Here is a 14759-nt window from a genome sequence, read left to right on the forward strand (position 1 = left end):
CCCCCCCTGCAAAACAATCTTCAGAGGGGCCCAACGCACTGTGATCTCCATCCTGCCTCCAACTTTTTGCCCCGTCCACTTCCTTCTGACTCCGCCCACTCCGTCTCAACTCCGCCCACTCTCTGTCTCAACCCCGCCCACTCTCTGTTTCAACCCCGCCCACTCTCTGTTTCAACCCCGCCCACTCACCGACCCAACTCTGCCCACCCACTTCTCCACTCCGTGTAGACTTGCGCTCCGATACCCTGCCGCACGTAAGAGAGCTGCTGGGGATGGGGGTTCTTGTTAGCTATAGAGGAAGCAGAGCCCGCAGTCTGGCCCCTCTGTCACTGTGGGGCCTGCTTCCTCTATAGTTATGCCACTGACTCTGCCCCTCTGTCTTCATACCTCCCAACATTTTGGAAATGAAAATAGGGACAAAAAAAGTTGCTGTGTGACCACGCCCATTTTTGTGGCCACACTCCCTAATTACCATGTTAATTTTACAAAATTTGGCAGGTTATGAAAGTTTGAACATATTTCTGTGGTTTTTTTCAGCTATTACAGTTTTGTTAATAAAGGTGAATTGCCCTTTAAGCTGTGAGTCTAAAGCTGGCGTGTAGATTTACCTTCATATCGGATGAACGATCGTTCTGTGCCATCTCCCGACTTGCCACTAACCATTCAGATCAAATAAAGTAGTAAAAGAACATATCAGACGATGTTCTGCCCCTGACAGCAATCGTACGATAGTTATGTCCGACAAAAGCTGGTGACAGTCTCTCACTGATATCGGCAGATCGGCAATACATTACACATATTATCGGTAGCCAACAGAAATTTTCTAACCTGTCTGATCAACTGAACGACCGATCAGCATCTCATGAAAAATGTCAGAACTCTCCACACACAGGAGTCAGGATTTTTCAGTACAAATGCGGGACTGCGGGATAAGCCGTCAAAAGCAGAACTGTCCCGCTGAAAATGGGACAATTGGGAGATATGCGTCTTCTTTATGTCCATAGTATCTTTGCTGCGGCCCTGCATAATGCACATGTGCAGTAGAGCAAATTTTCGGGTCTTCCTGTCTAGGTTTTGATTTTCCTCTACTGCATTTGCACACAGCCCATACCATCCCAGGGATTAACCCTTTCTTTTTAACGGCCTTTAGATACCAACTACGCTGGGGTCTTAAACATCCCAATTAGAACGGTCTGGCACTTACCATTTTTGGGCAAACTCTGTATCACGCTCACTGCTGCCTCGAATCGTGTCTGGTGAAGAGGTTTGGTGTCCGCCATGTTGTCTTTTTTTTGAAAGGGCCAAAGCAATACTTCTACCAACAAAGCTCTGCGTTAAACTAAAGAAAACCAATCATTAGGACCCAGATCTATAACTGGAAACATTTCATTTTAAAGGAATCCTGTCATGGCAAAAACATGTTTTTTTTCAAAACGCATCAGTTAATAGTGCTACTCCAGCAGAATTCTGCACTGAAATACATTTCTCAAAAGAGCAAACAGTTTTTTTTATATTCAATTTTGAAATCTGACATGGGGCTAGACATTTTGTCAATTTCCCAGCTGCCCCAAGTCATGTGACTTGTGCCTGTTATATCACTCCAACTTGCAGTACAGCAGTAAAGAGTGATTGAAGTTTATCAGAGCACAAGTCACATGACTTGGGGCAGCTGGGAAATTGACAATATGTCTAGCCCCATGTCAGATTTCAAAATTGAATATTAAAAAATCTGTTTGCTCTTTTGAGAAATGGATTTCAGTGCAGAATTCTGCTGGAGCAGCACTATTAACTGATGCATTTTGAAAAAATTGTTTTCCCATGACAGTATCCCTTTAAGGATCAAGAATACTACATACAGGGCCATGTTGAGTCTTGGGCTGGTAGTGCATGCTGGGTATTGTAAGTGAAGAGCAACTAGAGGGTTTAACAGAGACAGAGTGCAGTATCGGTGTGTCTAACGTACTACAACTCCCCCTCCCCTAATAAAGCTAAAAGTTGCAGTCGCTGAAGGCCGCAGTTGCATCCCCCTGTTGAAGCAGCTTATCCCCATAAAAGTGACTAATCCCTGCAGCAGCCTGACACTGACTCTTTACCCGGCGCCGCCATAGCTGGGGGTTTCCCTGTCCCAGTCCCTCAGAAGTAAAGGGGTCACACTGTAAAGAGTGCGGCAAGAGCTCAGTCACCTCTCATTTCACCTGCAGCAACCCAGAAGCCGTCATTATCACATAGCGACTAAAGGCCAGTTCCTGTCACAACAACCTCGCTACACCACGTGACGCCTAGTCTACCAATAGCATCGCCCGCCGTGAACTGCAGCGCAATAAGGTCCTGTGTTGTCACGCAAGCGCGTTACGTACAGCCTCGGTTTCGCCTTCGTTTTAGAAAGAGCAAACGCTGACTGGTTGTCAAACTAAGCTGGCTTCTGATTATCCGGGATAAGAGGGGCTGCCACTGAATTTTCCCTGGTTGGATTTAACATCTCAGGAATTTGGGCGACGCCATTTTACCTTTTTTTTTAATGCACCGGTGAACGTTAAATCGGCAGTGACAGTCATGTACGAGACTGATCATGTAGTAGTGTACATAAATTTAACGTAGTACACCGGGAAAAAGCCATTTGTTAGGCCTCATATTTTCTCCTTCCACACCAAAAAATAAAGTTATGGCATTACTACTCTCACTCCATTTCTACCTGCATTTTAGCTGGTTAACTAGATCCTTGGTGTAGGGAAGAATCGAACCCTCTCTCCAAAGCCTCTGGCCAAATTCTAAACCGAGGCCAATTGGGGGCATGTTTACTAACATTGGATATAAATATCTGGAGATGTTGCCCACAGCAACCAATCAGATCTTTGCTTTGGTTTTCTTAAAGGAGTTGTTCACCTTTGAGTTAACTTTTAGTATGATGTAGAGAGTCATAGTCTGAGACAATTTGCAATAGGTTTTCATTTTTTATTATTTAAGGTTTTTGAGTTATTTAGCTTTTTATTCAGCCACTCTTCAATTTGCATTTCAAGCAATCGGGTTGCTAGGTAAAAAAGTCCCTAGCAACCATGCATTGATTTGAATAAAATACTGGAATATGAATAGGAGAGGACCTTACTAGAAAGATGAGCAATAAAAAGTAGCAGTTATAATAAGCATGTAGCCTTACAGAGCGTTTGCTTTTTAGATGGGGTCAGCGACGCCCATCTGAAACCTGAAAAGAATCAGAAGAAAAAGGCAAATAATTATAAAACTATCAAAAATAAATAATAAAAACCAACGGAAAAATTATTTAGATTTGGCCATTCTATTACATACTAAAAGTTTACTTAAAGGGATCCTGTCATCGGAAAACATGTTTTTTTCAAAACGCATCAGTTAATAGTGCTACTCCAGCAGACTTCTGCACTGAAATCCATTTCTCAAAAGAGCAAACAGATTTTTTTATATTCAATTTTGAAATCTGACATGGGGCTAGACATTTTGTCAGTTTCCCAGCTGCCCCCTGGTCAGGTGACTTGTGCCTGCACTTTAGGAGAGAAATACTTTCTGGCAGGCTGCTGTTTTTCCTTCTCAATGTAACTGAATGTGTCTCAGTGAGACATGGGTTTTTACTATTGAGTGTTGTTCTTAGTTCTACCAGGCAGCTGTTATCTTGTGTTAGGGAGCTGCTATCTGGTTACCTTCCCATTGTTCTTTTGTTTGGCTGCTGGGGGGTAAAGGGAGTGGGGTGATATCACTCCAACTTGCAGTACAGCAGTAAAGAGTGAAGTTTATCAGAGCACAAGTCACATGCCTTGGGGCTGCTGGGAGATTGACAATATGTCTAGCCCCATGTCAGATTTCAAAATTGAATATAAAAAAATCTGTTTGCTCTTTTGAGAAATGGATTTCAGTGCAGAATTCTGCTGGAGCAGCACTATTAACTAATTCATTTTGAAAAATTTTTTTTCCCATGACAGGCGAACCACCCCTTGAAGTTATAAGTGGCTGTTTTAAGGAGAAGGAAACTATTTTGCAAAAACTCTGTACCCCGACCCCAGGTAGACAAACCTTCCTCCTCCCCCCAGGCTAACTACCCCCCAGGGAGATGCCCCATACTCCATACTTACCCCTCGGCGAAGTTTCACATGTCCATATTCCGGCTCCTCTGTAAGCTGACTGTGAGATCAGTATTTTTGCGCATGTGCAGTTGGAGCAGTTTGCCAGTTTGCGACAACTGCGCATGCGCGAGAATTACACGGAAATTGCTGATTTCCCAGTCAACTTAAAGAGGACACGGAAGATGGATGCGTGGAACTTCGCTGGAAGAATCTGTGGCGAGGGATAAGTATGGAGTATGGGGCATTTCCCCGTGGAGGGGGGGGTAGTTAGCCTGGAGGGAGGGAGGTCTACTTGGGGTGGGGGGGGTACGTTTTTTTTTTTGCAAAAGGGTTTGCTTCTCCTTTAAATCTATTTTCTTATTGGTTGCCATGGGCAACATCTCCAAAAATCTCTCCAGACATTTATCTCCAATGTTAGTAAACATGCCCCGATATGTCCTAATTTGCAGTTTTAAATTTGAGGGGGGAAAATGCATCAGAAAATGTGTTTTTGCCTCTGATCTTTAGAGAAACTCAGGTTAAATGTTTAAACGGTAAGTAAACCTTTAAAGGGCTGGTTCACCTTTAAAATAACTTTTAGTGTGTTATAGAACGACCGATTCTAAGCAACTGTTCAATTGGTTTTCATTATTTATTTTTTATAGTTCTTTGTCTTTTTCTTCTGATTCTTTGCAGCTTTCAAATAGGCGTCACTGTCCCCTTCTAAATAAAACAAGTGTTCTGTAAGGCTACGAATGTATTGTTATTGCTCTCTCCTATTTATATTCCAGTCTCTCATTCAAATCAATGCATGTTTGCTAGGGAATTTTGGGCCCTAGTTACCAGATTGCTTAAAATGCAAATTAAAGAGCTGCTGAATAAAAAGCTTAATAACTCAAAAACCTTCAATAATAAAAAATTAAAACAAATTGCAAATTATCTCGGAATATCACTCTCTACATCATACTAAAAGTTATCTCAAAGATGAACAACCCCTTTTTAAATAAGTGAAAATAAAACTGATGAGGGGGCTATTCTAAGCACGTTTGTCATTTACATTCATTATTTATTTTGTTTTTATTCCAAGATATTATGGGATACATGTGCTGTTAAAGGACCAGTAACATAAAAAAAAATGTTTAAAAATTCACCAAGACAAAAAATAAACACTAAGACAAAGGAAACTTTTAAATAGCAAAGCCTTTATTAAAAATAACTTACAGAAAGTCCGCTTCCTGCCCTCTTCAGAAACAGGGAAAAGGGCGACCATCCATACTGCAGCGATCGATTTCTCCTCCCTGGCTATTCACAGACATCCTCCTCCCAGCGTCCAGCAGCAGCAGTGTCACAAGCTCTCCTCACCTTCACTGTGCATCGGCTTCCCTCCTCCACTCTCCTCACCTCCCTCTTACAAACGACGTCTGAAGAACCTTTAGAAGTGGCGCCTGCTGAGTGATCCTGATTCTTTTTAGTGTATGTGTCATGGGTGTACCTGATTTATCCATATATGAGTCAATCACCGTGTTCATATCTCCTCCCAGACTCAGTGACGATGCCCCCCAGGAGTCCTGCCTCTGAAGTAATTCTGCGAAAAAAGATTGATTGTCAGTGTTAGGAGCATAAACATTTACAAGGGTATAATTAGTTTTGTTTATGTCTATGTCCATAATTATGTATCTACCCATCTTATCTTTATAGACTTTTCCACCTTACTATTCAGAGATTTGTTTAAAATAATTGCTACACCCCTGGATTTTGTTGTGTAGAATGCAGTCGTTAAGGAACTTATCCATCTATCTCGCATTGATATTGTATCCTGTCTGCGCAAGTGGGTTTCCTGCAAAAAAAACTATCTGTACTTTTTCTCTGTTGAGATGGTCTAAAACCTTCCGTCTTTTGATGGGAGTATTTAATCCCCCTACATTCCATGAGATGATTTTGCAATTAGTAAGAAATTCAAATCAGGTATAACATCAATGTTCTCAGATATATTGGCCATCTTGCATTACCTTTGCCTTTTTTTCGGAAAACATACGATTCGTGTTTAATGTAAAGCCCGGTCTGGCTGTCCCAGCTCGCTAGCCAGGGTCCGGGGTTGGTGAGAGATGTGGTAAAATATATTATTTCAAGACAAATCTGTTCCTCTAAGTAGCATGATAAAACATAACAAATAGAATAACTAAACCAATACCATAGCTCTGCTAGTGGTGACAGCATATTCAGCTGTCATTTTTATGTCACACCCATGGACACGTTATGTAAATTTTACTGGTAATCAAACGAAAAGCCCCATAATGGAGCAAGTTAGTTGATTGAACCATGTCAACATTTAATTCAGCCTTACTAACTTTAGACCAAGTAATGATGATAAGGTAACCCATATTCTAACTAAGGAAGAATAAGCCATTTGTCTCAAACATATTGTGAAACAATCAACATTGAAAATACAAGCCATTAATATTAATGGAAAGGATAATCCATAAACTGTATTATTAACTGTAGTTGAATCTTGAAGGTCGTATCAACCCGAGATAGAACCTCCTCCGGGTTATGGCTATTAGACCAAAGAGGTTAAGAGATAAAAATGTAGTCAATATTGAATGTCTCCGGTCTGGAATGTCATCTTGAGATTAGGGTTTAAGTCCTAGGTGGGAGTCATGTCTTATCTAGTAGTAGAAGATAATTCTTCTAGACCTCCTGGTAGATGTCGTCAAAAGAGTAAGACCTCCAAAGTTAATATAGTAGGTCAATTATTGTTGATATGAAGTTCAGCTGTCTTGGACGTCTTGATGGGCTGTGATATAATCCAATGCTTGTTTTGGATCCTCAAAGAAATGTGGTTTGCCATCTGTTTTGTTAAGGATTTTGAGTTTCGCTGGATAGTTGAGGGAGAATTTGTAGCCCGTGGAGTATAAAGTCTTGCATATTGGCGAGAACTCTCTACTTTTTGCTGACACAGAGGCAGAATAGTCCTGAAAGAGGGCAAGTCTGTGGCCATCGTATTGTAGGTCTTTTGTTTTTCTATAAGCTTCCAGGACATTACTTTTGTCCGCGAAATTAAGTATGCGAAAAATCACCCCTGTCTCGGTCGAGTGGAAGAGTCTTTTAGCGGATGACCGATTCTGTGAAAACGTTCCATCTGGAATGGTGGAGGTGAGAGTGGTAATTGGAGGGTTCGGGGTAACCAATCTGTTAAGAGATCCTCTAGATCTTTACCTTTAATTGTTTCCGGAACCCCGATGAGCCGTAAGTTGTTTCTTCGACTGCGATTTTCGAGATCGATATTTCCCTCTGTTGGGTGTCAATTACATTTTGCGCTTTGTCAAGATCATCCTCCAGAGACGATATGCGTTCTTCTGCATCTGTCAGCCTCTGTGAGTGATTGGTGTCCTGTTGTAAGACTGTTATTGACTCCTTTATTGATGCTAGTTTCTTGTCTAGCAAGGGGCCGAGTATGTGGACTAGCTCGTCTGCAATTGTTGTTTTAGTATCTTAGTATTTTTTTGTGTCTCTTTAGTGTTTAGTAGTTCTGTTTGTCCTTTGAGGTTTAGTAGTAGTTTGACCAAGATATTTATCCATGTCAAAGTTAGTGTTTCTAGGTTTGGTTTTGTATGTCTTACAACAGTTATTTATTTATTTATTTTTTTGCCCTGTCTCAGGACCACTGCCGCCACAATATGTGGTTTGAGAGATCCTGTTTATTCGTAGGATTTGTCCATGGGTGTGTAGAAAAGGAATTTTGTTTTCTCTACATAGTCTCTATAGTTCAACAAGCGAGTTGTGGTTTAATATTTTTCCGGCAGTATATTTGCTCCCAAATGATATATGCAGGGGTAACTTGAGTGTTCAGCCAGTTGTACTCGTTATACGAGTCACCAAAATAGCTGTGTTTGTCCCACAATGTGTTAATAGTCCACTGCGCAGCTTATGGCTATGCTGAGTTTTTCTTGGCCTTTAGTTTGTCCTTTTCCAGCCCAAACCCTGATACAACACCTTCTGGTATTGTGCAGGTGCTGACTATTATGTCCGCTCAGTTCCAATGATAAGCCAGAGTAATGGAGTCTCTGGAGGGTTGCGCACTTAGAATTCACCGGTCCAGGTCCACAATGTAGTTATGGCAGCGGGGACTTCTGGGGTTGCAAAATTGAGGGGGAGCCGGTTTTCAGCGTGCTGTCTTCTCCCCTCGGTTTATCCTCTGTTTGTGGATGTTTTAGCCACTGTCGGTTTAAGATATATTTGCTTTAACTTTGAGCAGCAAGGAGCTCTTACTAAAAATCGTCCATCTCTTGGGCCCGCCCTCCGGAAGTCCCAAAGTCAGCCTTTTGAAATATGCAGAGCAGTTTCAGCCCCAAATGTGGCTTGTTTATGCTCATTGGCCTGTACGATAGACAGTGCTTTCCATAAAGAATTACTGCATAGGCATACAATTACTGGAAAGGAAAAACTATACCCAGTATACCAATTTCAAGAAAACTTCTGTATGTGAACAACAGGGGAGGTACTACTGGATATTTAAAATCCTTTGCTAACAGATCAAACCTGCATAAGAGAGGGACATGACAATATGATCCATACTTGTGCGAAGAAGAGTAATAAGAGAATTGTTCTATACTGGGCTGAGGCTGACGTCATAGAGATCATTTACTAACCAGATGGCAGTGTGCAAACACCTAGCACAAACTATCATTTTGATGAGCAAAGTAGGGAGTGACTATAAGGACAGACCCTTCTTTGCATTAGCACTAATGGTGTGCTTTTGTATCCCTTAGTGCTCTGCATGCAGGTCTGGACTGAGAATCATAATAGGCCCTGACATTTCAGCTACACAAAGACCCAAACATCCTCTCACCAGTCCAATAAATAGTTACTATGGCTACTTCCAGCAGCCCCTCTGACATTTGCCAGAACCCACAGATCAGGCCTGTTTGCATATCTTCCCTGGGTCAATGTAAACGGAACATAATGATCCCCTAAAAGTGTGGTAAGGATAATAATATGGCTGTCAACACTTTAACTTTCTCACCCCAGATTGTTTATTTTCGCTGGCCACCATGCCTTGTGGACCACAAACTTTAAAGGGCAATTAATGGAAGATAGACTTTAATTACAGAACCAGTTTACCATTAACAAGAGAGAGATCAAGAGAATACGGAAGCTGCAATAAAAATAATTGCACAAGACACAATAACAGATGATTGATATTTTTCTGAAGATCAAGTGCTATTGTGGGGATTTTTTTTCAAAGGCTCTTTTGTAATGTACTGACAGATCAGAGATCTGAACTTGGGTACTGTTAATAAATTATACCAAAATATTGGTGAAATTGCCCTCAGATTGCAGTTCTGAACCCTGAAAAGGGATAAAGGAAACATGATCAATACAAAATAACTATCCTTTCATCACCTGCATTTTAATGGGTGAAAAATGAAACAGCACATACTTGTTTTTACTTCCTTGTAGGCCCTGTGACTTTATAACTATATATTCAGGGAGGGACAAAGGCAAAGATGAGCAGAAGAAAAAAAGATGACATAGGGCAAAGGAAGGAAGAACATTAAGGGGCCCATTTACTTAGTTCGAGTGAAGGAATAGAATAAAAAAACTTTGAATTTCGAATGTTTTTTTTGGCTACTTCGACCATCGAATTGGCTACTTCGACTACGACTTCGAATCGAACAATTCGAACAAAAAAACGTTCGACTATTCGAGCATTCGATAGTCGAAGTACTGTCTCTTTAAAAAAAACTTCGACCCCCAAGTTCGCCACCTAAAACCTACCGAAGTCAATGTTAGCAGGAAGGTCCCCATAGGCTTTGGAACAATTTTTAGGTCGAAGAAAAATCGTTCAAAGGATTTAATTGTTTGATCAAACGAATTGCGGTAAATCCTTCGACTTCGATATTCGAAGGATTTACATTCGGTAGTCGAAAATCAAGGGTTAATTAACCCTCGATATTTGACCATAAGTATATTGGCCCCTTAGAGTGTCAAACCAACGTGAAAACTGTTATTGTGGTCTTATCTGTGGGAGGAAATAGGCAGGCTAACTTGCTGCATTAAATACACAGAGCACACGATAGGCTGTGTGTGTTTCTAATATAGTTAGTCAGCCAAAGACGTAACCTATAAAGGCTGGAGTGTCTAACATAATAGCCAGAACACAACTCCTTCCATTGCAGCTCTCTAGTCAGTAACCAATCAGTGACTTGAACAGTTCCTTTAAAGGGATGCTATCATCAAACTAAAGTGTGCCTTAAATTTTGTGCCATAAACAATGTTTAACATAATGTAAAGCAGTGTTGTTTTTAAAAAAAAACAGATTAGGGTTATGGTGTAAGCTGTCTTTTTGACCTCAAAATAATTTTGAGAGAAATATTGGTTGTAAGAAGTCACTGAATGTTACACAATATATTTAAAATGTATTTAAATGGCAAATGTGCTCCTTCCTTCTTCAGCGTCACCGGCAAGATGGCGGTGCCCAGGCAACACACGTGGCATGCCAGGACGGTTTGACGCTAATGCGTCAAAACGTGCACGGCATCAAAACGTGCAGCGTCAATGCGCAAAGTCATTGCGTGATGCGTCACGAAAATCATCACGAAAATTTGCCTTAAAAGACGCCAGAGTCCTACAGCCTTTGCCCAATTATAGGTTCAATTTAGTATGTTCCTGGGTGTGTTATTACTGATTCTGACCTTGATCTGATCTTGACCTCAGCCTGTTATATCGATTAAGAACCTTGCTGCCTGAACTGCCTCTGTCTGGATTTGACTTCGCTACCCCTTGGATACCATGAACTGTGTTTGTTGCCTGCTGCTTCCTCCTAGGTCCGCAAAATCCTAAGCGAAGCCTTCGGGCCCGGACACTCCTGCATTACTAGGTAATCCTCAGCTGATGGATCCTGAGGCATCCCCACTCTAGGCTGAACCAGAGAAAACACAGCAATGTATCATTTAGCAGGGGAAGAACCAGAACACGACATTATTATTGATACCAAGGAACATTGCTGTCCGCAGAAAATTTTCCATGGGGGGGGCATGCTAATATCACATAGGTTAACATCCCTCTGAAGATAGACCTAATCATGACAATGCAGAAGATAACCTAACTAGGGCTTACCTTGGGAAAGTATAAAATGTTTTGTGTTGTTGGGAACTACATTTACACACAATTTCTTGGAACAAGCTGGAGGTGGGGCAACTGCCCCCTCTTGCCCCCTTCTGTGGAAACCCATGCCAAGGAAACGTTGAAGTTGAACTATAATATGAAAGATGACAGTTTTCAAAGTCAGGGTGTAATTCAGGAGAGTATATACAGAAGAGTCATTTGGCCTTGGCAAACTGGAGATCATTTGCAGCTTTACAACTCTACTACAACTCTATTTATCATGCTGTGTAAAAATTGGAGGGAAGCATTAACCATCATGTTACCTAGAGCAACCAATCAGTAATTACATTTAAACAGTTTGAAAAGATCTGATTGTTTGTTATGCACATCACCTGTAATGTTTCACTCCACATTTTACACAGCATGATAAATAGACCCTAAGCCTGTCCCAGGAGCGTGTACTGGTCAAAATTTAGATTGCTTTGCGTGCAGTAGATTACAAGTCAGAACAAAATTAGTGTTTCAAGAGAAGACAAGATGCTCAAAGAGTTTTTAAGAAGACTTCATAAAGTCATGTTTGCATTAAGAATGGAAAGTTCTAGTAGTTAAGGAGGTATCAAATTTATGAGTAAGAGCTGGAGTAAGGAAATGAGCACAGTGTAAATAATAATGATGGCATAGGATCAAAGGGAAACAGGAAAAGAACAGAATTTTGTCACAAGGTTTGAAAACATATGGTTAGTTTTTTCTGAAGTCACCTGAAGTTTCATTGTAAGGCTAAATCAGGTGACTTTGGAAAAACAAAATGCTGCATTTGTTTTCCTACCGGCAATTTACATTATTGCTAGAGGGAAAGCATTTGCAAAAGATTGGTCATCCGTGGTAGTGAAGATTTAACGCGGACGACTAATCTACTGGTGTGCCATTGCCCTTAGGATAGGTTAGATCAAAGGAGGAGGGTAAGAAGATATAGAGAGAAGGCCAAGACTGATAATGGTTATCAGTGTGGCATTTGAAATCATCCCAAACCAGATATAAAGCCGGAGAGAAATGTAGTCAAAAATGTAGTCAATATTGAATGTCTCCGGTCTGGAATGTCATCTTGAGATTAGGGTTTAAGTCCTAGGTGGGAGTCATGTCTTATCTAGTAGTAGAAGATAATTCTTCTAGACCTCCTGGTAGATGTCGTCAAAAGAGTAAGACCTCCAAAGTTAATATAGTAGGTCAATTATTGTTGATATGAAGTTCAGCTGTCTTGGACGTCTTGATGGGCTGTGATATAATCCAATGCTTGTTTTGGATCCTCAAAGAAATGTGGTTTGCCATCTGTTTTGTTAAGGATTTTGAGTTTCGCTGGATAGTTGAGGGAGAATTTGTAGCCCGTGGAGTATAAAGTCTTGCATATTGGCGAGAACTCTCTACTTTTTGCTGACACAGAGGCAGAATAGTCCTGAAAGAGGGCAAGTCTGTGGCCATCGTATTGTAGGTCTTTTGTTTTTCTATAAGCTTCCAGGACATTACTTTTGTCCGCGAAATTAAGTATGCGAAAAATCACCCCTGTCTCGGTCGAGTGGAAGAGTCTTTTAGCGGATGACCGATTCTGTGAAAACGTTCCATCTGGAATGGTGGAGGTGAGAGTGGTAATTGGAGGGTTCGGGGTAACCAATCTGTTAAGAGATCCTCTAGATCTTTACCTTTAATTGTTTCCGGAACCCCGATGAGCCGTAAGTTGTTTCTTCGACTGCGATTTTCGAGATCGATATTTCCCTCTGTTGGGTGTCAATTACATTTTGCGCTTTGTCAAGATCATCCTCCAGAGACGATATGCGTTCTTCTGCATCTGTCAGCCTCTGTGAGTGATTGGTGTCCTGTTGTAAGACTGTTATTGACTCCTTTATTGATGCTAGTTTCTTGTCTAGCAAGGGGCCGAGTATGTGGACTAGCTCGTCTGCAATTGTTGTTTTAGTATCTTAGTATTTTTTTGTGTCTCTTTAGTGTTTAGTAGTTCTGTTTGTCCTTTGAGGTTTAGTAGTAGTTTGACCAAGATATTTATCCATGTCAAAGTTAGTGTTTCTAGGTTTGGTTTTGTATGTCTTACAACAGTTATTTATTTATTTATTTTTTTGCCCTGTCTCAGGACCACTGCCGCCACAATATGTGGTTTGAGAGATCCTGTTTATTCGTAGGATTTGTCCATGGGTGTGTAGAAAAGGAATTTTGTTTTCTCTACATAGTCTCTATAGTTCAACAAGCGAGTTGTGGTTTAATATTTTTCCGGCAGTATATTTGCTCCCAAATGATATATGCAGGGGGTAACTTGAGTGTTCAGCCAGTTGTACTCGTTATACGAGTCACCAAAATAGCTGTGTTTGTCCCACAATGTGTTAATAGTCCACTGCGCAGCTTATGGCTATGCTGAGTTTTTCTTGGCCTTTAGTTTGTCCTTTTCCAGCCCAAACCCTGATACAACACCTTCTGGTATTGTGCAGGTGCTGACTATTATGTCCGCTCAGTTCCAATGATAAGCCAGAGTAATGGAGTCTCTGGAGGGTTGCGCACTTAGAATTCACCGGTCCAGGTCCACAATGTAGTTATGGCAGCGGGGACTTCTGGGGTTGCAAAATTGAGGGGGAGCCGGTTTTCAGCGTGCTGTCTTCTCCCCTCGGTTTATCCTCTGTTTGTGGATGTTTTAGCCACTGTCGGTTTAAGATATATTTGCTTTAACTTTGAGCAGCAAGGAGCTCTTACTAAAAATCGTCCATCTCTTGGGCCCGCCCTCCGGAAGTCCCAAAGTCAGCCTTTTGAAATATGCAGAGCAGTTTCAGCCCCAAATGTGGCTTGTTTATGCTCATTGGCCTGTACGATAGACAGTGCTTTCCATAAAGAATTACTGCATAGGCATACAATTACTGGAAAGGAAAAACTATACCCAGTATACCAATTTCAAGAAAACTTCTGTATGTGAACAACAGGGGAGGTACTACTGGATATTTAAAATCCTTTGCTAACAGATCAAACCTGCATAAGAGAGGGACATGACAATATGATCCATACTTGTGCGAAGAAGAGTAATAAGAGAATTGTTCTATACTGGGCTGAGGCTGACGTCATAGAGATCATTTACTAACCAGATGGCAGTGTGCAAACACCTAGCACAAACTATCATTTTGATGAGCAAAGTAGGGAGTGACTATAAGGACAGACCCTTCTTTGCATTAGCACTAATGGTGTGCTTTTGTATCCCTTAGTGCTCTGCATGCAGGTCTGGACTGAGAATCATAATAGGCCCTGACATTTCAGCTACACAAAGACCCAAACATCCTCTCACCAGTCCAATAAATAGTTACTATGGCTACTTCCAGCAGCCCCTCTGACATTTGCCAGAACCCACAGATCAGGCCTGTTTGCATATCTTCCCTGGGTCAATGTAAACGGAACATAATGATCCCCTAAAAGTGTGGTAAGGATAATAATATGGCTGTCAACACTTTAACTTTCTCACCCCAGATTGTTTATTTTCGCTGGCCACCATGCCTTGTGGACCACAAACTTTAAAGGGCAATTAATGGAAGATAGACTTTAATT

The 14759-nt window shown here is 41.2% G+C and overlaps 1 protein-coding gene across 8 annotated transcripts in view; it reads right to left on the reverse strand.

The window, feature by feature from the left end:
- acbd5.L (acyl-CoA binding domain containing 5 L homeolog) overlaps positions 1 to 2796 on the reverse strand; it is a 22351-nt gene extending 19555 nt beyond the window's left edge. For 2 of the 8 annotated variants that reach the window (XM_041565510.1, XM_018266611.2), the window contains exons 1-2: positions 2184 to 2339; positions 1205 to 1339 (exon numbers count right to left, since the gene is read on the reverse strand). In XM_041565510.1, coding sequence (XP_041421444.1) covers positions 1205 to 1280 — 76 coding nt within the window. In that variant the 5' untranslated portion in view covers positions 1281 to 1339; positions 2184 to 2339. 8 annotated transcript variants of the gene reach the window in all.
- Positions 2797 to 14759: the final 11963 nt, after the last annotated feature.

The sequence above is a fragment of the Xenopus laevis genome, chromosome 6L (genome assembly GCF_017654675.1).
Source record: "Xenopus laevis strain J_2021 chromosome 6L, Xenopus_laevis_v10.1, whole genome shotgun sequence".
NCBI classification, from domain to species: Eukaryota; Metazoa; Chordata; class Amphibia; order Anura; family Pipidae; genus Xenopus; species Xenopus laevis.